Genomic DNA, 27,127 nt, shown 5'->3' on the forward strand with positions numbered 1-27,127 from the left:
TGGTGCTCTACCCACTGTGCTACCTATCTTCCCCTGTAAAATTGTTTTAAATTCTATTATCTTGGGACTAGAAACTTTCAGTTTCTCTGCTCTCTAATCTTTGACATAGAGTTGCTAAAGTGAGGATTCTAAACAACAGATTGGACCCTGTTATTCTGTTGTCCAAGAAACATAAGTGGCTCTCTATGACTTTTCAAACAACATATAAAAGTTCTTCAGATTGGCATTTAGAGTTTTCAATGTCTGACTACTTTTCAGTCTTATTGCACATTACTCCACTTAATACACTCTTCATTTTATTCAAACTGGCTTATTAGTTGTTTCTTCCACATGGAATGGGCGGTGAAATAGGTGGTTGGCCTCTCTGGTTGTTGTTGTAGATGTGAGATACCAAGATTGAGGGTATCCCACAGTGAGGAGGCCCAGGCAGACCTTCTCTAGGCTCAGTGCACTTCTCAAAAGCTCAGGCAGTTTACAAAACAGTTCAAGGGTTTATTTTAAAACCAAAATAAATTCGAAGGGAGGATTAGGGGTAGGATGCCCTAATCTAAAAGTTTCTAGCTAAGCCAACCCCCTTTTTCTACAACTCCTGCAAAGGTGTCTTCTGGTCTTCAGGCTGCCTGTCACTACACTGTCTGTCTAGAAAATCCCGACTAACTAACCACCTGAGCTACTAATCCTCCCAGATAACGTTTTGGTTAGATTTATAGTCTCTCAGCCCAGTTAGGCCGATCCCTTTATTTCAGGGATCAAACCTCTTTGGGTTAGGCTCAAGATGGCTTCAGGACTATCTCACAGACAGTTACTGGTTGGCTGGCAGAAATCTTCACAGCAGTTTGGAACACTCTCTCTTAGGACACAGGAACTCGTTTGGATCACAGGTATGAAGGATAAATCTGAACAGGATCACAGGATCAAGAGGAAAGGATTCAAACCTCCTCCTTAGCTTGTAGAGATCCCAATTGGGAGGAAGCTGTCAGCTCTAGGCTTTACCCCCCACAAGAAGTCCAAAATCCCCCTGGCTGCTCTGTTTGTTCTTCTTTATAATGTCCTCTCATTCTTAGAACATAGCCTCTGGTTCCAGGGCATGTGGCTATGTCCTGCACACTGCTCGGTATGCAAAATTTCTCTGACCTGTTTGCATTCCTTTCCCTCATATCATTAGCTAGGTGGCACGGTGGATGGACACTAGACTTAGACTCAGGAAAACTTGAATTCAAATATAACCTCAAGCACTAGCTATGTTACCCTGGGTAAGTTAACGCTGGTTGCCTCAGTTTCCTCAATTGTAAAAAGACCTGAAGAAGGTAATGGCAAACCACTGTAATACCTTTGCCAAGAAAATCTCAAATAGGGTCACAAAGAGTCAAAAATAACTGAAAATGGTTGAACAACAGCAAATCTACATGGTATATCATCCCCCATCTCTGTGTCTTTGCAAAAGTATCCTAATACCTTCTATAAGAGGTCTTTCTTAAGCTACTCTCCCACTACCCTTCACATCACATGATTAGTGCCTTCCCTCTGAGATTACTTCTCAATTATATTTATATGTATTCACATATATATACATACACACACATATATGTTTTGTAAGTGCCTACCATTTACCCTGTATATATTCTGTATGCATTTTTTCATGTACTTTCTCTCATTGAATACAAGCTCCTAATTTTTTCCTTTCTCTGTATTCTTAGCACTTAGCACAGTACTTGGCTCAGGCTGAACACTTAAGTACTCTTTGTCAAAATGTCCTAAATACTATGAGCTGTGCACATAAGTTCTATGAGATGAGAGGCTATAGTAGACCTGCATGGAACCAACAACTTTTCCAGGGAAGGAATCTTAGAACAAAGTAGACTCAAGCTTCTTTTAAGTCCATTGGTATGAAATGGATCAAATTACAAGACAACTTGTGTTAAGTTGGAACTAGTTCTGGGCAGGTTAGATTTATTTCTAATATATTAAGTTATTTCTGTTTCTAAGTTTTGAATTGAGGCTCAGGTTTGTTCCTCTGACCTCTTTCCTCATTCCTTTGTTCCTAGAAAATTCAAGGCATGTCCTACCCTAGAGCATCTTCCATTGTGAGAGTATAGTTTCTTTCTTGCTTGAGAAATAGAAGCCAACTTAGACCAGGTATGGATATGAATAGCAAGATAAAGTCCTTGAATTTTGCATTAAAAAGTATTAAACAAAGTCACTACTGACCAGGAAAAATTTGATTCTTCCTGCTAGATGTTGGGATCATAGGATGTGGGATGTGATTTTTCCATCATCAATCAAGGAATTGGGGAAGGACTGAGAGAATGATAGACCACCTCCTCACTGGCTGTTCATTAATTAGAGACATTTTGGGATGTCTAGGAGAGGATTGAATACTGAGCTTCCAAAATTGTATTTAATGATCCACACAGTGGAATTTCTTTGTCTTTGATCACTAAGAGAGATCATCGATCAACAAATTTATTGATTGTTGCTAGCTTGATCAATAAATTGATTTCCTTACCTGAAACCAAGTCTCTCTGAATTTTTAATCACAACACATGACTTTAGGTGGGAGGGAAGGGACAGAGAGACAAGTGAGAGGAATTAAAATGGTCCTTCCACTTTACTCACTGAAATCTGAGCTCCATATCTACATGTATGTCACATTAGAGCTATAATAAAATGAAGACAGTGAAGTAGGGAATCCAAGAGACCTAGGAACCCCAGATCCTTTCAGTAACTTCTCTTGTATGGACTCAAGGTCAAGAACTATATCTTTTCAATTAAGCAACTCAGATTTATCAATTTATCAAGTGCTAGCTGCATTATTTGATACTTCCTTCTATACCTGATGTTGTGGATGATAAAGATTATTTGTATTCTTCTTAGATAGATTAGTATACATTCAAAACCAGAACAGGATGCAAGAAAGTTTAATCGATTTTGAAAAGGATTGCTTTCCATGCAAGTATCATTATCACCACTTTATAAGAAAGAAAACAGATATGGAAAGGTAAAGAATCCATGGCCATATGCTGGTAAATGTTTAACAACCAGTTTTCAGGGAGTGAGGAGGAGAATTGTATACCTGATATATTTTTAAGTGCAATCTGCATTATTAACATTTTCTCCATCACTTTCTAAAGTCTAGAAAAGCAGCCAGATAATAAATCAAGCCCTGATTTGTAGCATTTGCCAACTTCGGAGGTGTAAAAATGTTCATAATGAAAACTTTACAATCTTCCCTCTTTAGCTGATTCAAGCTGGCTCTAGCACACCCTTGGGTCACTCACAGCTAACAGGTATTGGAGCCAAGGTACAATCTCAGTTCTCCTTATTTCAAATCTAGTGATTTTTTTCATTATATCAGAGAGAGGATAAAGACTTCTCTGACCAGAATGAAAGGTGTATGCTAAAGAACTGTGGGAAATACGATTGAAGAGGTGGGTCGGGCTGTAACTGAAAAAGGTCTTAAGAATTAAGCAAAGGAATTAAGATTTGATGTGGTAGGAAATGGGGAACCATCAAAAGCCTTTGAACAAGGAAGCAACATGTTAAAATGGTACTTTAGGAAGATTATCATAGAGTTCAGCATAGAGTAAAACTTAGAAATACTTATTAAGCTGAATTAAATTAACTTAAGCTTTTAAAAAAAGAATATGACTGCTATTCATATTTCCAGGGTTCTATGCATTCCCTACCATGACCAGGTAAGGTTTAGCATTTCATTTGAGTCAAGTCCCTAGTTCTGTCTTCAGTTATGCAGCTAATATGAATATGCCCTTTTTCAGTTTGCATATTTAAGCAGACTTTACAATTTATGGTATTTATAATAATTTATATATTGCTCATTTATAATATTTCCCATTATTAGCAGGGGTTATTCAGCAGAAGATAGCATTGCATGTGGGGGACAACATATAAGAGGACTTTTCAAGTAACAGATAATGGATGTCTATTTCTCCAATAAGTAAATTAGTCACTTTCTTTGGTCCATTGGTCATTCCTTGAGAAGGAGCCTGTCTGAGCCAGAGAAATTTCTCTCAAGGAAATTCAAAGCATGTGAGCCTGCCCTTTCAGCTTATCATGGATGCTGAAACACAAGTCAAGGAGCTTCAAGACCCCAGAGAGATGAGTTACATCCTATGTTCCTTTCAATCAACAAGTATTTATTAAACATCTGCTATGTGCTAGGCATTGTGCTAAGTCCTAGGGATACAAAAAAAATGTCAAAAACATAGTCCCTGCCCTTGAGAAATTTACATTCTAATGGAGAAAACAATATACTAACAACTATGTACATATAAGATATGCACATGGGCATATATGTGTATATATGAATATGTGTTATTTACATATATGTACACATAGAGCATAAATGAGAGAAAACTAGCAATGAGGGAGATTGGGGAAAAGATTTTCATATAAGATAGGATTTAAACTGAACCTTCAATGTAGAATAACAACAACAAAAAACAGGACAATTATCACTTGTTTCTTTGTTTATGCTTTATTAATGATTTCCTATCTATATGTGTAAAGTAAACAGATGTATTATCTGGGGAATTCAAGAGAATTCTCCTCTCCTATACTGTGAGGCTTCATCTTAGCATAGAGGTAAAGGCAATATCAGCCGAGAACAAACTCAGACAGGTCCTACTTAGCATCTGGGCTCTGCTATGGACTATGTATGTCTGTTATCTGAGGATTAGGCTAGTTAGATTTGGAAAGGCTCATCACCAGAGAGTTGACTAGCAAGTGATCAAGTGTTTTCAGTCAACAACTCGTGGAGAATATTCCCTAAACTGTGAACAGGATATGATCTACAAAGATTGTGGGAGTATTCACACAGATGAAATCACAGATCTTTGAAGAAAAAAGAAAAACAAAACAAACACCCAGCCACCAACAAAGCTCAGAGCTTAATCTCCTGGGTGTTTCAGGAAGAAGTGTTTAGGCTAATATCTCACACCAAGCTAAATTGTAAACCACATAACAGAACGAACTATACTACTTTGCTGAATTCCAAAATGAATCTAACTATCAAATATGAATTTCTAACACACAAACCAAGCTAAAGTTCCTTCCGCCCCTAAATTTGAATTCTTGGGGTCTATGTTCTATTGAGAGCTTTAATAAAACTTCTAAGTTAGAACCTGAAAATTAAAATATTGCCCAAACTAAACCTAGAAGATATTTTATTTCAGTAAAATCTCTGGTTTGTACTTGAATTATGTGGATAACTTCTTCAAAGTCTCAACTCACTTTACATAGTTAGGCTTATCTTCTGAGCCTTGCCCATTTTTAACATTTCCCATTCACTTGGGGTAGGATATTCAATTCGATAAACATTTATTATGTGCTTACTATTCTCCAGACTCTGAGCTTAGTGCTAAGGATACAAAACTACTCTAAGTAATAGATAATGAATGCACTCATTTCTCCAATCAAGATGTCAATTGGTATATCCTAATTTATCACTTCCTATCTGTCTACCACTGTGATTTGGGGCCAATATCTTATGAGAGTAGTGAGGAAATGTGTTCTAGAAGAGTTTAACAGTCTATGGGGAATCTCCCTGCTTTCATTCATCTACCTTATATTCAAACCAAGAGCCAGTCACTCAGTTGGCAAAAGGGAAGCAGACAACCTTGCAAGCTACATCCATAAATGTGGTTCCCGCCTCCTCCAACATTCATTCATTCATCCATTCACTTACTCTCTATCTCTGCCTGTATTTCTGCTTTGCCCCTTCCTATTTATCTCCTTCTTTCATTTTTGCTCATGTTCTTTTGTTCTCTGTCTCTGTCTCTCTGTCTGCCTCTCTGTCTGTTTCTCTCTGTCTGTCTGTCTCTCCTTACCCACAGGCATTCTTTCTTCCCATATATCTCCAAATAATGCTGCCTGAATTTGGGCCCTCCTCCTCTCTACCAGACTCTTGTCCAGGGTCTCTAATATCTGATAGGTGAGCTTTCACCTTATCTTTCCAGGAATCAGACCACTGAGCCACTTCATGGACATTTCCAAGCCACACCACTCGGTTAATACTGCCTCCTCCACCTCTACAATTCCATGTCTTTTCCTATTAGAATGTAAACTCTCTGAGGGGCAGGGCCATCTTGCTTGCTTGTATTTGTGTACTCAGTACTTAGTATGATGCCCATCCCATAGGAAGTGTTTGATAAGGGTTTTCCATCCATTTTCTGGCTCTCAAGAGCCATTTTTTTTTTGATAAATGGAAATCTCAGAATCACTTGTTCTGATTAAGATTATTTGATTATTTATAATATTTATTATAGATTATTTGAATAATCTATAAAGTATTTGGAAAATGACTGTTATCAGAGGATTAGAGGATTTAAAGCTGAAAACAATGTTAGGCATCACCTAGTCTGAATTGTTTTGTTTATAGATAAGGAAATGGTGGACCCTAGAGGGTAATTGACTTGCTTGAGGTCATACAGGTATCAAGATCCAGGATTTGAATCTAAGTCTTCTGACTCCAAATATAGGCCAATGTACTGCGGTTTTCCTTTATAGAATGTAACTTTCTTGAGAGGACTACTTCATTTTTGTCTTTGTATCCTCAGTGACTAGCACAATTTTTTTAAAAAGTGAAGGCCCTTTATAAATTTTGCTTGTTCTTTGATTGACTGATTGTGAGGATGCACTGCTTCCATCATCATCATTATTTATGCTTTTAGGACTTGATGGGACTTCATAGAACCAGGAGAGCACATCAGTACTAAAAACGCCAGGTCCATTAACTTGGTACATTGAAGAGAAGGACATGTAACTTCATTGGAGACACCCAAAGTATCAAAAAAGGGAGCAATTCTGGGACAGTATTTTTCCTCAAACTGGATGGCAGGAAACACCTCCAAAACCAGGGAACCACTGACTTCTGATATTAGGACTGGGACAAATATCTCTAAAGTGGGTTGGAGAAGGGATAAAATCAGGGACCATATAGCCTCAGCCTTTAGGCCATGATAGAGAGGCTGATTCCAGAATTTAACAAATTTATAGCCAGCTATCTCCACTTAGATGAATCAGACCTCATAGTCCATCTTTACTCCATATGTTAGGGCAGCTTAGGGATACTGAAGAAGGCCAAGCATTTTATAGGAATGAGAAGAGTCTCACTTAAGAACAGATGACTCATTTCTCATCTGTACTGTCATAGGCAGCAAGGTGCCAATTATCTGGGAAGTTTAAAGGTTCCAATTCAGAAGGTCAAAAGCACATTAGATTTTTGCTGCAGGGGGTTTCGGAAAAGGGGAAAGGGTAGGAATCAGGGGATTTCTCTAGAGTAGAGATAGCCTATCACCGGAAAGGTCAGATCTCATTTTATGGAGGAGGAAACTTGGCCAACATAACTAGGTCTTCTGATATCCAATCCAGTGCTCCTTTCACCACTCCACACTGGTTCCGATGACATATTCCCTCTTACTATAGTTCTCTTTACAGGAATCTAAAAAATCCCATCAATTTGTCAAGGGGAGCTTGGAAATCCAGGACTCCATGACCCAACAAAGTTATTTTTCTCATGGTTCCCCCAATGAGTCACAACAGTGTCTCAATGGGAAAACGTTGCAGTAGGCTGCATTCCTATCTATATAAAACAAGGAAAAGATTTTTACTTGAATCCAACATGTTTGGAACCATCAGAATGACCAAATTTTCAATGTGATATAGTGTACCTTCTATCCTGAATGTGAAAGCAGAAGCTACATTTTTGAAAACAAAGTCTAGACGAAGCAAAACAAAAGCCTTGCATTTTAAATACATTTTTCACCTGTCTTCCCTAACATCCCAAGCCACCTCATATGGTAATTCATAAATTAGATTCCTAATTAGAAGGTGCGAAATTGTACTGCAAGGAACACCAGACACATACGCAACCTCCCCTCCACCAATTAGTTCTCCTTAACTGATCAAGGTAACACTGCCCTCCATGTCACTGGGAGAGAAATGCAAGTTTCTTTTTTTTTTTTTTTTCAAAGAATTTGTTCCTATGACTGGATAAGGTTATTCCTTGAGGAAACTCTTTTCCAGAGTGAATTAAGTAGCCTTCATATGAGGATAAAGAGGTTGGTAACGAAGATTAAATGTAACTGTGCTAACATGCCCTGATAGAGTTTTAGCATCTTTCCCCTGAAAATCTTTCTCTACCAGCATCTCCTCATCTCCTTCCAAGAACATTCAAAATCAAAGCGCCGGCTTATGTCTGTGGACTCATCTGATCTGTGACAAGCTGATTTCATAATTTCCTTCTTAGCTAGGGCAAGTTTGAAAATAACTATAACTCAGGGTACTGTGGGCTTTCCCCCCATGACATTTCAGGTTAAGAGGGAATGAAATAGAATAGTTGTTTGAAGTAAAACAAAGATCTTAAAGCTGCTTCTCTGCCAGCAAAGGAAAGTGGAGAATCTGAAGCAATTTTCCCAATAATTTAATGCCTCCCATTCTCTTTTGCTTGAAACATGCAGATAATTGAAAGAGATATACCCCTTTTGATTTATTTTGTGAAAGCATTGTTTTCTTCACCACATGTCATTTATGGAGAGAAAAAACAGATGGAACTTCAGAGCCACAATCTCAGACAAAAGCCTGATAAAACCAGTTTGAGATTAATTCTTAGCAGTGCCTTCCATCTAGCAATTTAACTAGCTCAGGCCAATATCCCGATGCCTTCCTGCTACCCACAGTTGGAATTAAATTAGTGGGGCAGAGAATTCCACTGTTCCTATATTCCTGTCCTAGAAATCCTGTCCCAGGAAGTTTTAGACTTTAACAATCTCTGCTATGTAGAGACATGAAGATAGATAATAACATCAAAAGCATCAAAAAGGTCTCTAATGGAGATTCTTACTGGCTAAGCCTAATGGTTTCAAAGAAGTATTGTAATAGTCATAAGTTAATGCCTTGATTTCACAGTCTAAGTAGTTATTCTCCTTACTCCATATGCCTGGGTCTCTATACTCTATAGGTCTCTGTGATAGACAGTTGGCTTTCCTGACTATGGCTGTGCAAGTGAAGGGTATGGTTTTCACCAAATGCATATGACTTTGGAATTGCTCATGTTGCGGATATAGTGCTGGACTTGGTGTCAGGAAAATCTGCATTTTAAAAAAAAATTTTTTTCCATGTTTACATGATTCTTGTTGTCTCTCTCCCCTTTCCCCTCCCCACTCCTGGAGTTGACAAGCAAATCCACTGGGTTAAACATATGTTATCACTCAAAACTCATCTCCATATTATTCATTTTTAGGAAAATCTGAGTTTGAATTTTACTTTAGTTGTTTATTAGGTGTGAGATTCTCCACAAGTCACTTAACTAATTTCTCTCCATCTTCATTTTTCTCATTTGGAAAATCGGGATAATAACTGCATTTACCTCAGAGTTGTTGTGAGAATCAAGTGAAATAGTATCTGTAAAGTCTTTCACAAAATTTAAAGCACTTTATAATGTTCATCATCATCATCACCTTACATTGGGGAGGTGTATTTTAGAGCTTTGGGGCATCTAGGTGGTACAGTGAAAATAGTGTCAAGCCCAGAGAGTCAGGAAGTACTGAGTTCAAATCTGACCTCATACACTTACTAGCTCTGTGATTCTGGGCAAATCCCTTAAATTTATTTGTCTCAGTTTTCTCATCTATAAAATGAGCTGGAGAAGGAAATGGCAAACACTCTAGCATTTTTGCCAAGAAAACTCCAAATGTAGGTAACAGAGTCAGATGTAACTGAAATGATTAAATATCAAAATTTCAGAGGTTTAGGGAATTCCTCTGTTGTCAACTGTGAGGAACTGGAACTACTACTGAGTTAGTCCTATCCTAACCTTGCCTAAGTTCCCTGCTTTCACTTTTATACAATTATAAAATGTTAAAATAGGAAGGGTCCTTAGAGGTTATTTAGACCAACATCCTTATTTCCCAGAGGACGAAACTGGTGTCCACAGATATGACTTGCCCAAAGTCCTGCACCAAGCTAGTGACATAAACAAACATAAAATTGAAGTTATGGGCGTCCTGATCCTAGTTATCTTCCTACTCTACCAACTTTCCTTTATTTGCCTTCTCTTATAGAGTAGACCAAATGATTCTGCAACTGTAATCATCGTCAAAGCTGGTTTTCACTATTCTAATTGTTTCTCTCTATGAAATATATGTGATATAATGGAACACACATGAAAAGTCTGATAAAGTATTTTATTAAAATATTTATATTTTAGAAAAGTTATTTCTGGGAAAAATTAAGAGGAAGAACATACCACATAATTTCTGAAGAGATTTTTCAGAGTATGTCTCTCGATCACATCCCTTTCCAATGTAATTAGTTTGTAGTTCTGTGGTTATCTGGATCGAAGAAACAGGACCATCGCAGGTTTCCAGGTGGATGCTGGGAAATAGGGGCATACTCCCTGAACCAGGCTTGTACTCTATTCTCTTGGCCCAGTCTGAATAAAAAGGAAGAGGAAGGGGGAAAAGGATGATTAGATTCAGAATTAAGATTTTGATCTTGTCTCAAAACAGTTCATTCAACTAGATTTCCACTTTGTAAAACCCATGAGGTGTATTTAGTCCACACATGCCAAAACTGTACCTAGGTTAAAATGAGAGAGAAGCAATCAAGATAATCTGTAACATTTTGGATGACCTCTAATTCTGAAATCCACTAAACTTATAAATTTACTTGGTTCTCACTAAATTGGTGTGAATACCACTAGGCGCCTCATGTGTAAGTTTTAGCACTTGTCATGTCACTAAGACTCAGCTGTGAGCTTCATCACCAGGGTGCCCACCAGCTTAGTATTTTTAGCCAATTTTGACTGTAGGTTAAAGAGATATGGTCCTAATCCCTTAATCAGAAACAGTGAGATTCATTCTGCTATATCTGTGTCATATCTTTTTCTTTTCATACAGGTCCCAGGATCATTAAAGATGAATGGCTCAGAATACTTTAGAATAAGAGACCACGCAGATGTTACAGCTTGGTCTCACATTCTTTGATGTTCAAAGTCCTGACAGGTAATTAGGGAAGACCAATAATCAGCTCCTTCTCTGATTTATTATTTCTGAGGAAAAAATGAGCCTCCCCACACAAAGAAGGCAAAGTAGTAAGTGCCTTCTTTCCTCTTTTCCTTCTTCTCTCCTTAGTTGCTAGTAATGTCTGGCTCTAATGGGTAGCTAAGTCAGATAAAAAGAAGACAATGATTTCCTGTTCCCATGGTTCTGTGGAAGGGAGGTGGCATGATCCCAGAAGACTCTGTTCCTAGGGAAGGCACATGTACATAATAAAGCTATATTCCAGTCAGTTTTCAAATGTCACTTGTTCTCTTTCCTCTCTTCCTATAACATTTTAGTAGCAGGTTTCTTCTCAGAAGCTCAAAGAATTTCAGAGATACTAACTTGTACATGCTCATTATTTTATTTAAAATGTGGGTATATCTATTTGGCAGAAAGGGTAGACAGGAAGATGCTTCTACAAGCTGGGCCTGAAAAGCTGGCCCAAGATCCCCAGGTAGTAAAGGGATCTAGACTGAGTGGGACAATGATGCCTGTGTGGCCACCAAGGTGCGCTGGTAACCATCAGGGCTTATGGATGATCAACTCAGCTAAGCACTTGACCCACTAATAGTGCCCAAGCCAAAGTTTTTGAGGGAGAAGCTGTATATATTGTTCAACAGCCCCTCTGGTTCCTTGGCTTGGGGTTAGGTTAAATGATAAAGATTGGTAATGGGCTAGTTATTGGTATCGAATGGATAACGCTAACTGACTGGGATGTTGGTAATCCCTTTCCCCTCTTGCTGTAATTATTTGCTTGCCCCCTTGGAACAAATGCTAGCCTTCACTTGTATCAAGTTTGAAATAGGGTTTAATGCTTTGGCTCAAAAGGGGTAGGAATCAGGACAAGGAAAGAGGTGTTGGGAATGGCTATGCTATATTTAATGGGAGCTAAAAGTTATCTAAATCAAAGAGTATCAAGTTGGTATTTGGCTGGAGATTCTTCTCCCCCTCACGGACCCTCGTCAGTCTTGGCCGTGGTTTAGACCAAAGGAAAGGAAGAGGTAGTGATGTTCTTCTTGGCAGCTGGGTTGTTGTTATCTCTCAGCTCTGTTTGGTAATAGATGACTGAACTTCTAAAGGCATTAGGTACGGATGCTGCATCTGCAGGTCTAGTGTCCTACCCACCCGTCACCATCCACTGCTCCCAGAAATTCACTTCTCAAGACTGATACCAAGAATGGCTGAACCCCTGGGCTTTTATAGACGTGGTCCCAACTGTCTTTTGCCCTTGGCTCATGCCATCTGGGTAAATTCCAAGTTCAATAGCCAATGATCTGTCACTCAAGCTGTTCTCCATCTTTTCCCAGAAGTTATCTATAACAATTCCCACCCTGTGAGGTAGATGGGTCATGGTATTAGACTATCCATTTATATCATAAGACTTGGGTCTTTTAATGAGAAAGCAACTTAAGAATCGAATATATTGCTATATCTGTCCAAATGTGTAGGAATTGCTCACTAAAGTGCCTTTAAAAACCAGATGAAAAGATCAGAAGAAAGGACATTGATTTGGGGAAAAATTTTACATCAAGTATATCTGATAAAAGTCTGTCATCTAAAATCTACAAAGAGGACATCAGTTTTTAAGACTCCTGGCCAATACCAAGAGACAAGTGATAAAAATATATGAACAGTGAGTTGTCAAATAAGCTATCAACAACTTTTTGAAAAGGTTTAAGATTATTAATAATAAGAAAACACAAATTGAAACAATCTTAAAAGACCATCTTACCCATATCAAGGAAAATAAAAGCTGAGAGAACTTTTTAGAATGGGCTGTAGGAAGAGGGGCATACTAAATCATAGCTGGCAGAGCCTGCTAGGAAAGAGTTCAACCAAAAGTTATTAAACTGTTTGTAGCAGAGATTCTACTTCTTTGATATCACAAGGAGGACTGCAAGAAAAGACTGATATATAGAGAAATGTTCATATCTATGATATGTTAGTTTAATATTACTAAGTTACAAAGAATGACACAAGAAGAATTGGGAGAAATGTAGTAAGACTTTAGAAAAAGAAAGAGCAAAGGAAACTTTTTCACTCATTGTAAATCATAACATTTAAAATAGTTTCAGTGTTAAAAAAGACAACATTGAGAGGAATGAGAATTCTGGTCAAATACATTGGTTAATGTCAATAACACATCATCAAAGTTAAAAAACAAATTCTTTTCTGGTAACAGTCAGAAGATTGTTTTGAGGGAGTGTACCCTATAGGGATCTTTGAGTGTTTGCTGAAAAGGATTTGTTTTGTCAAAACAAAGACATCAATCAGTTTTAAAAAAATTGCACTTGCAATGATTTCAGTAGCTTTGCATAGCTATATATCCTGAGATGCTTGACTTTAGCCAGTAGGCAAAAAACTAGAATGGAAGAAAACATTAGTGTTTTACTAATATCTTGTTTATGTAGTTGTTCATGTTGTCTCCCCCTTTAGACTGTGAGGTTCTTGAGAGCTAGGGCTATTTTTTTGCTTTCTTGGTATCCTCAAACTTAGCACAATCCCTAGCCCATAGCAGACACTTAAGTGTTTTTTGATTGATTGACTGGGCAAGTTACTTAGCTTTCCAAGGCCTCCTTTTCCTCATCTGTTAAATGAAAGGACTGGAAAGCATGAGTGTTGTTGTCTCTCCTGGTTTGGGATCTAGGATGCTATGATTCTCCAGCAGTATTCAATTCAGATGCAGTGATGCTAAAGACATGGATTTTATCTTTATGCTTTTTAATTGTTTTACTAGAAGTTTTAATATCACTCTTTTATTCTTTGCATCCCTTTCCTGCTACCCCTTATATGAAAAAAGTCTGGAACTGGGAGTTCGATGAACTGAGTTCTAATCCAGCCTCTTCCACTGAGTAGCTATGGGGCTGGCAACTTTTTTTTTTTTTAAGTTCTTACCTTCCATCTTAGAATCAATTCCATATGTTGATTCCAAGGCAGAAGAGCATTAAGGGTTGGGAAATGAAGGTTAAGAGACTTGCCCAGGATCACACAGTTAGGCAGTGTCTGAGGACAGATTTGAACTCAGAACCTCCCATCTCTAGGCCTGGCACTCAATTCACTGAGCCACCTAGCTGCCCCTGACTGGCAACAATTTGAGCCTTAGTTCCTTCATCTGTAAAACGAGATGGTTGGGTCATATATCTCCTCTTGTTTTAATATTAGATGATTCTTTAATTCTAAGACTTACAACTTGTTTTGCTTGATTTTATCACAACACACATACATGTAATTAGGGTTTTGTGTTTCTTTCTTTCTCAATGGGGGAGTGGGGAAGCAAGATGGAGAAAAGGAAGATTTATATATATTAAAATTTTTTAATTTGAAAAAATAATATATTTGCTACAGTTTCTTTCTTGTTCCTGTTATTCTCATCAGGCTTCAGTTTCTCATGTATTATATTTATATAAATTTATATAATTTATAATTATATACTTCATATAAGAATGACCATTGGAAATCATTAAGCAATGTTAGTGGTTTTAAATAGTTTCCTTTCTTCACAAAAAATGTGGTAGCCTTTAATTGATTTTCTTTTCATACAAAAACTTAATTTTCCAGAACATCACAATGCCTTGGATAAATTACGTATAGAAAATATCTTCAATCACCTCAGTAAAACTACTTTTAATCTTTTATTTAGGCTTTTTGGGAAACACAGAGGAGATTTGAAATTTTAGGGTCTTATTACTTCTTCCACAATTCCAATGTGACTGTAAAATGTATCAGAACTTGAATTTATCTGTGGGATTATGCAATCTTCAGATAAGCCCTAGCATACAGTAACCTCCATAGGCCATGTCTCATGAGTAAGCAGTGCCTACAGTAGCTGTCTGCTCAAAGAAGTGTTGCTCTTTCGCCTCATCTCATTTATTCAATGGCTGACATCCAGTATTTAGAAGTTCATTCTTTTGCCCTTATTAGAAAAACCTTGAAATGACTAATAGGAGTGATGAGACTTCTGAGAATATAGTTTGATGAGGGCAGGGGAAAAGGCACATGAGTAGAACAGCTTGAGTGGAAGGAAGAAAGAGGATAGTAGAGTGGAGAAAGAGGAGATATAATTTGGACTCAGTTTCTGACAATTTTATAATTCTGGGAGGGTCAAATCTGCTTCCAAAGTGCCATTCAGTTGCTTGTCAGCTCCAGGAGTGGATAGTGAAAAGGGGAAGGAGAGAACATGAATTGTGTATCTATGGAAAAATATTTAAAAATAAATAAATTAAAAAAAACAACAAAGAGCCATTCAATTTAATTCATTTTTTGTTGTTTAGTCATTTTTCATTCATGTCTGATCCTTTGTGACCCTATTTGGGGTTTTCTTGGCAAATGCTGGAGTGGTTTGCAATTCCCTTCTTCAACTCATTTTACAGATGAGGAAACTGAGGCAAACAAAGTGTCTTATCCAGAGTTACACAACTAGTAAGCATCTGAGGCTACACTTGAACTCAATAAGATGAGTCTTCCTGACTTCAGGTTTCAGCACTGTATCTATTGTGCCACCTAGCTGGCCCTATTTTTTATTTTATTACACATTTATTAAGTATCTAACTGTCTTACTACTCCTCAACCTCCTTTGCTGAACCATCATCCAGGTTACTGCTTCTAACTAGGGGCATCGGTCCTCTCGTTTATCTTGAACGTGACTCTCTCTCATAGTCCGATGCCATGAAGGGAGGGACACAGTGAACTTAGTTAACAAAGTTCACTGGTCCTCTGACTGAAAATTCAGGGCAGTTTCTTCCATACACTAGGGTCTGTCTGGAGATAGTGGGGGGAAAATATCAATGGTAGTAAAGAACATGAACAGAGAAACTTACAGTCAGGAAACCAAGAGCACAAAGCTTCATTGGTAGCAATGAAAGACTTAATATACTTTGTAACTCTATTTGGTTAATGTGAGTGAATATGTGTGTATGTGTGTGTGTGCATGTGCAGTGAAGCACAGGTGAGGGCAATAAGAGTAAGTAATAAAGAGATCTCCAAAAGGCATAAACATGGGGGTATTCTGTGCAACTTTCCTATTGCCCAGAATTTGTGTATGATTCTTTTACATTTTGAGTCACTTGGGATTTTGATTCTTTGAACAGAATATTACCCATGGTAAGCTACAAGAGCAGCATGGTGCTGTGGAATGGAAGCTGGTCTGGGAATTAGAAGATGGGGTATCAACATATATTTTCCACTTAGAGACTATATGTCCTTGAGAAAATTATTTCACCTCTGTGGATCTCAGTTTCCTCATCTGTAAAATGAAGGGGTTAGATTGGATGACATTTACATCCTCTTCTAGCTCTAAACCAAAAATCCTATTATCCATCTTCTGATTTTATAGCCTTTAATCAAGTTTCCCTGAACCTTTGTCTTTTCCAGATGGAAGAAAACAGTGGCCTTGATCAGCAAAATATTCACCTTGAGCACAGATTCCCTTCTCAGGATTATCTCTTTAGCTTAATTATGTCCATAACCAGGACAGAATACAATGTTCCAGGTATTGATGGCCTCTGATTTTATGCAAAGAGATGAGGGCATTTCTTGTTTTGTTGGATGCCTGTAATTTTGTTAACTACAGAGCTATAATGGTGTGCAAATACTTGAGATAAGCAATAATTTTTATATGATTATACTTTTGTGATAACAGTTGTTTTGCTCTGCATTCTCTCCTCTCTTGTTGCACTGAACAATGAGGCTATAAGTGGGGAACAAAAAACTGACAAACCATGGAAGCAAAGAGATGTAAAAATCAAAGATGCCACAGTGAAATGGGTGTTAGCTCTCCTTGCCAGACTTCATCATTAAGTACACTCCCTCTATTCTACAAATGTTGAGCTAGTCTCAGAGAGATGAAGTCAGAGGTCCTTGCCTGTGACATGACACTGAATTGAAAACCACTATATCCAAAGTCATGCCCCATATTGTGAAGAGAAGGAGCTGGGTTCTAGGTCCAGCTGTGGGGATTCTTTCTTCGTTGGTGGAGATGAATGCCCTGCTCTGAATAAAGTGTTGGATGGAGTTGGGGAGAGCAGGAGAGCTTTAGTCTTCCTTGATTTTTCTTTGGGTCACTTCTGGCACTTTTTGGCTTTCAGTCTTGAGAAAGACCCCATTTCAGGCTACTTAAGGAAAAGACAATAGCAGCAACTTGACAAGTGAGGAGCTAGTTTTCTCCTTAATGTTTCTATCCCTAGTTTACTACCCTAGAAATTTTGGGGAACTTCCCCTTGAAGGAGATCTAGGATTTTCTCTTGGATTAGCTGAATTACCTTGATCTCATTGGGAAAGTTCCTTCTCTCTGTATTGTCTTGTATATTTTTTCATTTGTATACTTTTTCTGATTTCTGCTTTGCTACTGACTTGGATAAATATGTTTTAGTAATCACAATTTGTGTTCATTGGAGAACTGGTATTTGGATGGAAAGGGATCAAGGATTTCATCTTTCCCACAATATTGAAGAAGCAATCAGAAATTAGCTTGAACCTGGAATTCAAATCCCCTAGATTAGTAATATTTAAGGGAGTTGGTACATACAATTCTAACCCAGTACTCTCTCTCCCTGAAGAGATGAGAGTGGCAGCCTCTGATAGCTAGCTTCTGCTTCCCCTCCTAGCAGGAATTAAAATTTCCCTCAGAGAAGAGTGGAGGAGAGAAAAGCCTGGAGATATCTATTCTGACTCCCTTTGAATCACATACCACCTCCATGCTACAAATGAGGAATAGCATCTCGTAGTACATGGATCTTGCCACAAAGCCTTTACCTAATAAATGGCCTCATTGCTTGTTTGAATCATATTTCAATTGTGAACTCTGTTGTATTGTCTAAACTCCTTTGTCTCTATAGGGAGAAGTAGCTGTGATGGTTAAGCAAATAAAACTGCATTTTGTGGAACTTTTGGATTCAGATTACACTACAGATTGCTTGGAAATTGCATAGATATGAAAGAGGCTCTGGGTGTGTAGCAAAGAAGTTTTTGTTTTTATATATATTATTTATTACTTTTAGGCATGTAGGTGGCACAGTAGTGAATAGAGGGTCAGGCGTGAAGTAAGGAAGACTCATCTTCCTGAGTTCAAATTTGGCTTTAGACACTTAATAGCTATGTGAATGGGCAAGTCACTTAATCCTCTTGGCCTCAGTTTCCTCATCTGTAAAATCAGGGGTCGGCAACATTTTTCCGTGAGAGCCATAAATGCCTCATTTTTAAAAATGTAATTTTGTAAGAGTCGTTCAGTGCTCACAGTGTGCACTCCTGTAACAGTGCGCACTCCTGTAACAGTGCCTGAAAAAAAATTAAAGAGCCATATCTGGTCCTTAAAAGAGCCAGATATGGCTTGAGAGCCATACGTTGCCGACCCTTGCTCTAGATTATCCCACTTGGGGATCTTGCCAACTTCCAGGATAGAAATTTTGCTGGACTAGAAAGGGCTAGATTCTCAGATGTGTTTGTAGGCAGTAGGGAGAGATTGAAGATTGCGGATTGAGAGAGTAGGAATCACAGAGGGAACAATCTCCTGGAGAAGACTGGATGGAAGAGAATCAATTACATATGTAGAGGGGTCTACCCTGTCAAGGAGGAGGACCCTCTCTTCATGGGAGATGGAGTAAAGGATGAGATAGTGGCAGAAGGCATACAAACAATTTGTGGAGAATTGAAGAAGGAGCTGTCAGTTTATAGCCTCAATTTTTTTAGCAAGATATGAGGCAATATTCCCAACTGTGGAGAAGAAGGGGTGCTACGGAAGATTTGAGGAGAGATGAAAAGATGAGCCTCTGTGAGGTAAGAGAGTGAATTGATTAGGGAGGGTTACCTCGTTGCAGTGAGAGTCCACTGGAAATTACAAAATGTAAATTTGTACTGAACCTAATCACCACAGTTTTTATGATTTTCTGTAGTATATTCTGTAGCACGTGAATAGAAGCAAAGGCATTAGGTGGTAGAATAATCTAAGATCAGGTCTTGACAACGCATAATTGGCAATAGGATAAGGAGACAAGGGACTCTAGTGTAGAGTTGAACAGGTACACCTAGGAAGAAAGGGGAAAGAGCAAGCTTATATTTAGTGCCTGCTCTGTACCAAGCACTATGCTAAGCACTTCACAAATATCTCATTTCATCCTCACAAGAACCTTATGAGATGGATGCTATTATTGTCCACTTTTGACAGTTAAGGAAACTGAGGCAGGCAGCATTTGTTAAGTGATTTATCCCAGGTTACAGAGCTAATAAGTATCTGAGACCAGAATTGAACTCAGGTCTTCCTGACTCCAGGCCCACTGCCCTATCTATTGTGTTACCCAGATGCCTCCAAGGGGTGGAGTTACGGAAAGAAAGATAGTGTAGCCAGTGTAGGGAATGATGAACTGGAAAATAGCTGAGGGGTAGAGGGACTGGAGGCCGTGGTGAGGATGAAGAACAGCATTGGGGTTCATAATGCTGAGGGAATGATAGATTGAGAAAATATTACAATCACATAAAGGAATTTCAGAATTCATCAACATGGATGTGAAACCCTTGTGGGTACAGGATCAAGAATAGGACCATCCCTGTCCAGAGGAGGAGAAGGCCAGAAGGAACAAGGCCATGATTTTAAAGTAGGTTCAGAAATGCTATGACTGTATGAATCACCCAACAAGCATTTATTATGCACTTCCTATATACCAGGCATTGTGTTTGGTGCTAGGAATACAAGAGCACACATGAGAACTGGAGAAAAGAAACCTACTTTGGTATAACTAAGCAACCAATCGTTAAACTTGTAAGTATTCCAAAAATGCCGGGTCCTGTTCATAATATATGCCTAACACAGAACCCTGCCTTCTAGAACCTCATCCTACTCAAGTAATACAGTTAACGATAATGGTGATAATGATGATTCACATTTGTCTAGCACTTTACAGTTTGACAAAGAATTGTCAACATATCTTTTAGATAGATATTACAAAACATAAGATGGCAACACGGTATCGATAGTGCAGAGGTATCAAATCCATGACCCATGGGCTGCATGAAGCCCGCAAGACAACTGCGTAGAGCCTGGACCAGATTAAAATGGAATTAAGAAAGATTTAATAAAACTCAAATGCAACAAGACATAGATAGTGTTAATATGTAGTTCTTTGAGCCAGCTCACAGGGATCCTTACAAAGCTATTTCCATGGGGGTTTTCCTCCCAAACTGGAAAGGCCCATTGGCGGATGGTGGTAGGACCAGCCTTGCAAAGTTCACTGGAGCTCATCTCTAGGTTTGCCACTGGGTCTTTAATTCACAGTAAGAAGTGTATTGTATGGAGGTACAATACTTATACCAATTACATTAAGATTTGTTAAAGTCTTAAAGTATTGAAGTGCATAGTGTATTTACACATTTATCTGGAAGCAAAAAACAAACCTCTTAGAATGGATTTTATCCATATTGTGAATGTGAAGACTGGTGAACTCTGGGAAACTCAAGTTTTTTTCCCTTTTGACTGGGGAGCCTCAACCTTAAGGTAGTTACTCTAAGTCTAGATCCTATAGGTTATTGGAAGGAAGTAGAGCTCACTTTAAAGAAAGGAGAGTTGCCTTGAATGTTTATGGCCTTGGGCATGGGTGCTTTTTAGTATTTTGCATTTTCTGTTAGGAAAAGCAAAACTTGCCCTGCATTTGATGTATTTTTAGCCCAAGGGCTTGTGTGGTAACCTAGATCTGTGCCTTTTTGTTGATACCTAGACATGAGCTCTCTTTTTGGTGTTCCCAGGGGAGATCCTGAATGGGAATATAAACCAAAAAAATTACTAAGATTTAACTTGGTCCTTACAAATCCATTAACTTTGTAACGAACATAATTTTCTTATAGAAAGTAATGTACTACAAAGTAGTAGAAAAGGCTTTTCACATGGATGTTGTGGTCATTTTACTAGACATGAAGGAGTTTAAGTGAACTAGTCCTTCGACTTGATTATTCTACTTAAGCAGAGCCAATGAACAGGGACCATTACAGAAAAATTATGTCAAGAAAAATCAAGCACATTATTTAATAATTGTATTCTTTTTAAAGTTTTGTGGTTGCCTTTTGTTTTTTACATGACAGACACTTACCAACATTGTCCATTCCCATATAACTCTCTCCCTTAAAACCAAGAAAGATGGTTAAGCAAAGCCAACCAACTCTGATCTTGCTGCATTATATGCAAGGGTACACTCTACAGCAGGGGTTGGCAACCTTTTGGCCATGAGAGCCATAAATGCCACATTTTTTAAAATGTAATTTTGTGAGAGCCATACAGTGCTCACAGTGCGCGCTCCTGTAACAGCGCCTGAAAAAAAATTGACTTTATGGCTCCTGCAGAAAGAGCCATATCTGGCCCTCAAAAGAGCCAGATATGGCTCGAGAGCCATACGTTTCCGACCCCTGTGTAAAATGAACTGGAGAAGGAAATGGCAAATCACTCTAGTATCTCTCCAAAGAAAACTCCAAATGGGGTCAGGAAGAATCAGACAAACTTGAAAATGACTGAACAACATTTACTACTTTTATTGTTCTTATGCCAAGAGTAAACAATGTATATTGTTGAACATTTCTTATTTGTAACTATAGGGAGAAACTACATTAAGCCAAAGCCATATGAATAGGGTTAAGTGAATGAAACATGACAAGGTTAGGGATGGAAGCATCAGGGTTGCCAATAAGATGGAAGTTCAAAGGTAATTCTGAGTGAGGAAAAAAGTCACACTATTATGTGCTGGAGGAGCCTATTAGCAGGGTCAGGAAAAGAAAGGCAGAGCTCTGGGCTAGAAGATGGTTTACATTTTTAGAATTAAAGAGCTTGGAACTGCCTCCCAGGATTTCTGTAGTAAGATAGAATGTCAAAACTCCTGATTGGTGTGAATATGTAAACCACCCAGAAACTGATCATTATGGTTATATGGGATGAGGTTAGGGGGCTAACAGTGACATCTGTTGGTAATCAGAGAATCAGAGAATTTTAAAGAGAGTAGGGACTTTAGAAAACATCTGACTAAATTTAACTTTGCAAATGAAGAAAATCAGATACATGAGGACTTAAATGACTTGTACAAGGTCTCATAACTAGTTAATGACTGAACCAGGATCAGGACCTACAACTCTTGCTTGTCTCACTGAATGAGACTACTTCAGTTTTAAACTTGGTCAAAGAATTAAGAGCTGATTATTTTGCATTGAGGGCTTGCACTTTTGGAACTCCTCTCATTTATTTGACACCATTGTTCTGACTAACCAGATTTATTTTGAGAATGGGCTACTCACTGATTTCTTTGATTTGGTAAATCACCCACCTAGCAGAATTGCCTTCTTGAGAAAGTGTTTACATTTTGTTAGGATGCCTAGAAGTAAACTCATTATGGCTGCAATTTCAAGAAATGAATGAGAAAAAGAAAGATTAAGAGTGCCCATTATTGGGATAATTCTCTCTGTATTTTATTTCTGAAATTGAGACCACTGGTCAACTATAGGAAATCTAGAGTCAATCTCTGAGAATCAAAGATTTAGAACTGTGATTATTTTATTACAACCTCTGTGAAATTTATAAATAGATGTTTTCTTATGGGGAGAATATTAATGATCTGATATTTTCATGTTGCCTTTTTGGAACTAGAGGAAAATCTAATCTGTGACTGCTGGAAACCAAAGCCTTCAGGGAGCCCTTGTAATCCAAAGATTCAGTCATTATTCTAGTGTTCTGATCAGAAATGATAAAATGATAAAAACAAATTGGGACATGCTTACTGAAAGATACACTTTCCCCTGCCCTGAAAAGTGAATGTGCCTTAGCCTTCACCTTTTCTTGATCTTAAAAGCTCTAAGTCCCAGTGTTGCTAGAAAAAGGCCTCTAACCACAAATATTGGTAGTTGAATAACAGTCTAGAATAAAGATATATCAAGATAGTTATTATTGTTGTTCAGTTGTGTCCAGTTCTCCCTGACCCCATTTTAGGGTTTTCTTGGTAAAGATAATAGAATGGTTTGCCATTTCCTTCTCCATCTCATTTTACAGAGAGGAAATTGAGGTAAACAAGATGAAATGATTTGTCTAAGATCACATAGGTGGTAAGTGTCTGAGACTAGATTCGAACTCAGGAAGATGATTCTTCCCAACTACAAGTCTGATGCTGTATCCACTGCACCACTGTACCCATAATGTTAAGATAAAGGAGATATAAAATGAAGGCACTGTATTAGATGGCACCTAAGGCTTCTTCTAGATCAAATATTAAATGAAGACTTGAGCCTTGTGTCCTGTTTGCTTATATCATAAGGCTCTATGCCTAGATTTAGCATTTCCATTGAGTAAGATTAATTTACTCAATAGACAATAGTTAATAAATAACAAAATATTTGTATAGTGGTATATGGTTTGTAAATTATATATTATGCCATTTAAGCTTAACAATACTGTTAATTGCATGCTATTATTGCCCCCTGTTTTGTAGATGAGGAAAGTGATGGTAAGAAAGATTAAATAATTTGCCCATGGTCATGGAACTAGAAAGTTATCCTAAGGAAGATTCAAAATCAGTTATTCAGAATTCTAAGTCTAGTACTAACTACTATGTATTTTGTCCTCTGAACCAGTGGTTCTCAGGACTTTTTGGTCTCAGGATTCCTTTAAACTCTTAAAAATTGAATATTCTAAAGAGCTTTTATTTACATGGGTTATATCTATCAACATTCACCATATTAAAAATGTATTTATTCATTTACAACGATAAAACACTTTAACACAAAGAATATGCTTTAAATGGAAAAATACTATACTTTCCAAAACAAAACCAAATTAATGAGAAGAGTGACACTGTTTTACACATATATGTATATGCATGTGTATGTCTCTATATCCTGGTTCACTTATCCAGGCTTCACTTTATCCTGGGATTAAAAAAAAATCTAATTCTGTATGGAGGAGTTACACTTGTCTTGGCACTCTACTGGCTGATGGAATGAAAGGTGACCAACCACACCGTTGTATTCTGTATCCTGGGTTGCCAATTGGCTCAGTGACTGTAGGTTAATAAGAGTGTGGAAAAAGTTTATAGGAGAGTGGGAAGGGTTTATAACGATATATATATATATATACATATATATATATATACATACACATACACACACACACATATATATATATTTCAAATCCTTTTGATGTCTTAACTTAGCAGAAGATAGCTAGATTTTCATATTTGCTTCTGCATTCAATCTATTAATATTTTGTTTTGGTTGAAAGATATTAAGAAAATCTGGCCTCACAAAGAAATGTTGCTGGGAAAGGGAGGGACACTTTAACAGGTAGTTAATGTCAACATTATTGTGAAAGTACCTTTTCCATTGAACCCTCTGAAAAGGCCTTAGAGACCCTCAGGATTTGGCAGACTACACCTGCTGAACAGTTGCTCTAAACAATGGAGCAGGCCACTTGAAAACAAAGGTTATAAGGTATTCTCAGGCTTTGGAAAGAAGAATCAGAGCCTAGAGTATGAAGAGTATTCCAAAAAGTAAGTGTAAATGGATGGGATATTAGGAATGGGAGAATATGGAAATTTATTTTAAGGAAGGTCCATCTTAAGAATACCAGGAATATCCTCTGCGTCAGCACTGCACTCTAACCCAAAATTAACTTTTAATAAGGTGCATATTTATTAAAGGTTAACAGACTCAGAATTTGAAGAAAATCAGAATGTTCTTGAGTCCAACCATTTCATGTTGCCGATGAGGAAACTGAGGGTCAAGAAGACTGACTCATTTAAAGTCACACAGGAAGTAAATGACAGAGCTGGGTTTCAAACCATTTCGTATCCAAATCTATTGTTCTTTGTACTTTGGTATGCTCCTGAAATACCGTAATTTTTCTTATCTTCCCCTCTCCTCTGACCATGGAAACCTATTTATAGGTAGGTAAACAAATCATAGGCAGCTAGATGGTATAGTGGATAGAGTGCTGCACCTAGAGTTAGGAAGATTCATCTTCCTGAGTTCAAATCTGGCCTTGGACACTTAATAGCTGGGTGATTAGCAAATCCCTTAACCATTTTTTCCTTAGTTTCCTCATCTGTAAAATCATCTGGAAAAGGCAATAGCACAGTCTTTTAGTATCTTTCCCAAGAAAATCCCAAATATGAAATACAAAGAAAAAATGACTAAACCACAAGGAGACCAGCTATAGCTTATCAAATACCTTTGAAGTCATTTTTACTTATAATCTATACTCTTGGAGTAACAAGTGAGTTCCCTAAAATTGTTTTCAAAATGTGACGAGAGATTTATTTATCTTTTTTAAAGTGTTAATGATAGCTTTTCTTTCTTAAACCATAGTCATTTTGCCCAGTGAAAGCAATATTCTTCAATGAATATAACATTGAGAATCTGTTAAGTAAAACCTACTAACAAAATAATTTGATAAAATATACACTATTTCACACTCATGGTTTCCCTTTTGACTGAGAGAAAGATTATCTTACCATTTCTTTTAGGACATGCCTTAGGCATTTGCCTTTAAAGCTCAAATTGTGTGTGCTAGTGATAGATTGGTAGGGGCTGAAAAGACAAGACGAATTCCAGGCTACTAAGATTTTGGTGAACCAACTCTTATTTTTATCCTATCTAATCCTTTAGGATTTTATTAACTTCAAGCATATGCAGCCTTTTCACCTCCAGGCTGAAGAGGTTGAACTCATCCACTTTGGGGCCATCTATCCCAAACTCCACATATATATTCAAATGGACTTTTAACATTTAGACATTTTTTTTGGTCAAAATAATTGTTAAGCTAGGCTTTCCAGGAAGCCAGTCATGATGTATGAGAACATTATTAAATAAGATTGGACACTACTGATATCCTACTCTCCCCAGGTTTACCAGGAGATCTGGAGAGGAATGAGTGTGTCACCACGCTTATAAATTTAGATGTGCTGTTCTGAAAGGTTCACCTTCTGCTCCTATTCATGGGCACCATTAGCTGGTTTTACTTTGAATTATACACATCATTCTGGCTATAAATTTAAACGTTCAACAAAGGAAACAAGAATTTTTCATGTTAACTTTAAAAGCATGTGCTGGGTGATTAATGTATTCTAATTCAATTGAAATGTCATACCCTTGTTTTTGTGTTTATCACATTCTCACAACTTTGATTTATGTGTACATGGCAAATTCAGCAATTACCTTATAATGCATATAGTAGATTAACTATAATTACCTCTAATATAAAGTGATTAAAATCTATGGAACTATCAAAATGATTGGGGAATCCCAGGTCCCCAAAGGAAGGAGAATTAGCATACTCTATGCTCCAGTCAACTGAAATTTGAACAGATTATTTCTCCTAAAATTGGGCATTGGCTAAGACATTTCATGCAATGGTCATTTACTTTCATAAGTGAAAATAGTGAAAAAATGTCATAAAAAGAAATTCTACCAAACCTCTTAATTATTTTTCACTAATAAATGTTATCATTAACAACTATAATGCCATATTCATATAGCAAAACTTTATAAAGTCAGTAATTCAAACATTATTTACTTTTATTTGTCAAATGAGGAAACTGGGACATAGAGGAATTAGATGACAGATCCAGGTTCAGACAGCTAGTAATTGACAAAGCTAGGATTCAAATTCAAGTCTTCTGAAACTGATACTCTTATAGATGCTCATGAAATACCTTAGGAGAAATGCTTGCTAGAGGCAAACTAGTAGGTATGTTTTTTTAAAATGTTCTTTTAGAAACAAAAATAATTTATTGATACTTTTTTGTTTTTATACCTCAGCTATTTCTGGATAGGTATGTATATTCCCCATATCCCCCTATGTTAAGCTTCCCTTTGTAACAAAGAAAATAATTAAGGTGAAACAACTGATATATTGTGTCCAATGATGCATGTAACATTTTTACCCTCACAGTCCCCATCTTTTTCCCAAGGACACCCCAAGCATATTTCGTTAGCTATTCTCTGGGACAGTTGTTGGTTTTTCATTTATTTGGAGTTCTGCTGCCAGTTATAGTCACTGTTTATCTTGTTATTATGATTCTGCTTATTTCATTCTGCATAAATTCATTGATAGCATC

The 27,127-nt window shown here is 37.5% G+C and overlaps 1 protein-coding gene across 1 annotated transcript in view; it reads right to left on the bottom strand.

Moving 5' to 3' along the window:
- The window catches only part of CLSTN2 (calsyntenin 2), a 612,830-nt gene that overhangs the window by 159,830 nt on the left and 425,873 nt on the right, over positions 1–27,127 (bottom strand). Inside the window, exon 6 of the mRNA XM_044669146.1 lies at positions 10,265–10,450. Within this exon, the coding sequence (XP_044525081.1) occupies positions 10,265–10,450 (186 nt within the window). The remainder of the gene's footprint in view (positions 1–10,264; positions 10,451–27,127) is intronic.

This window comes from Gracilinanus agilis, chromosome 3 (genome assembly GCF_016433145.1).
Source record: "Gracilinanus agilis isolate LMUSP501 chromosome 3, AgileGrace, whole genome shotgun sequence".
Lineage (NCBI taxonomy): Eukaryota > Metazoa > Chordata > Mammalia > Didelphimorphia > Didelphidae > Gracilinanus > Gracilinanus agilis.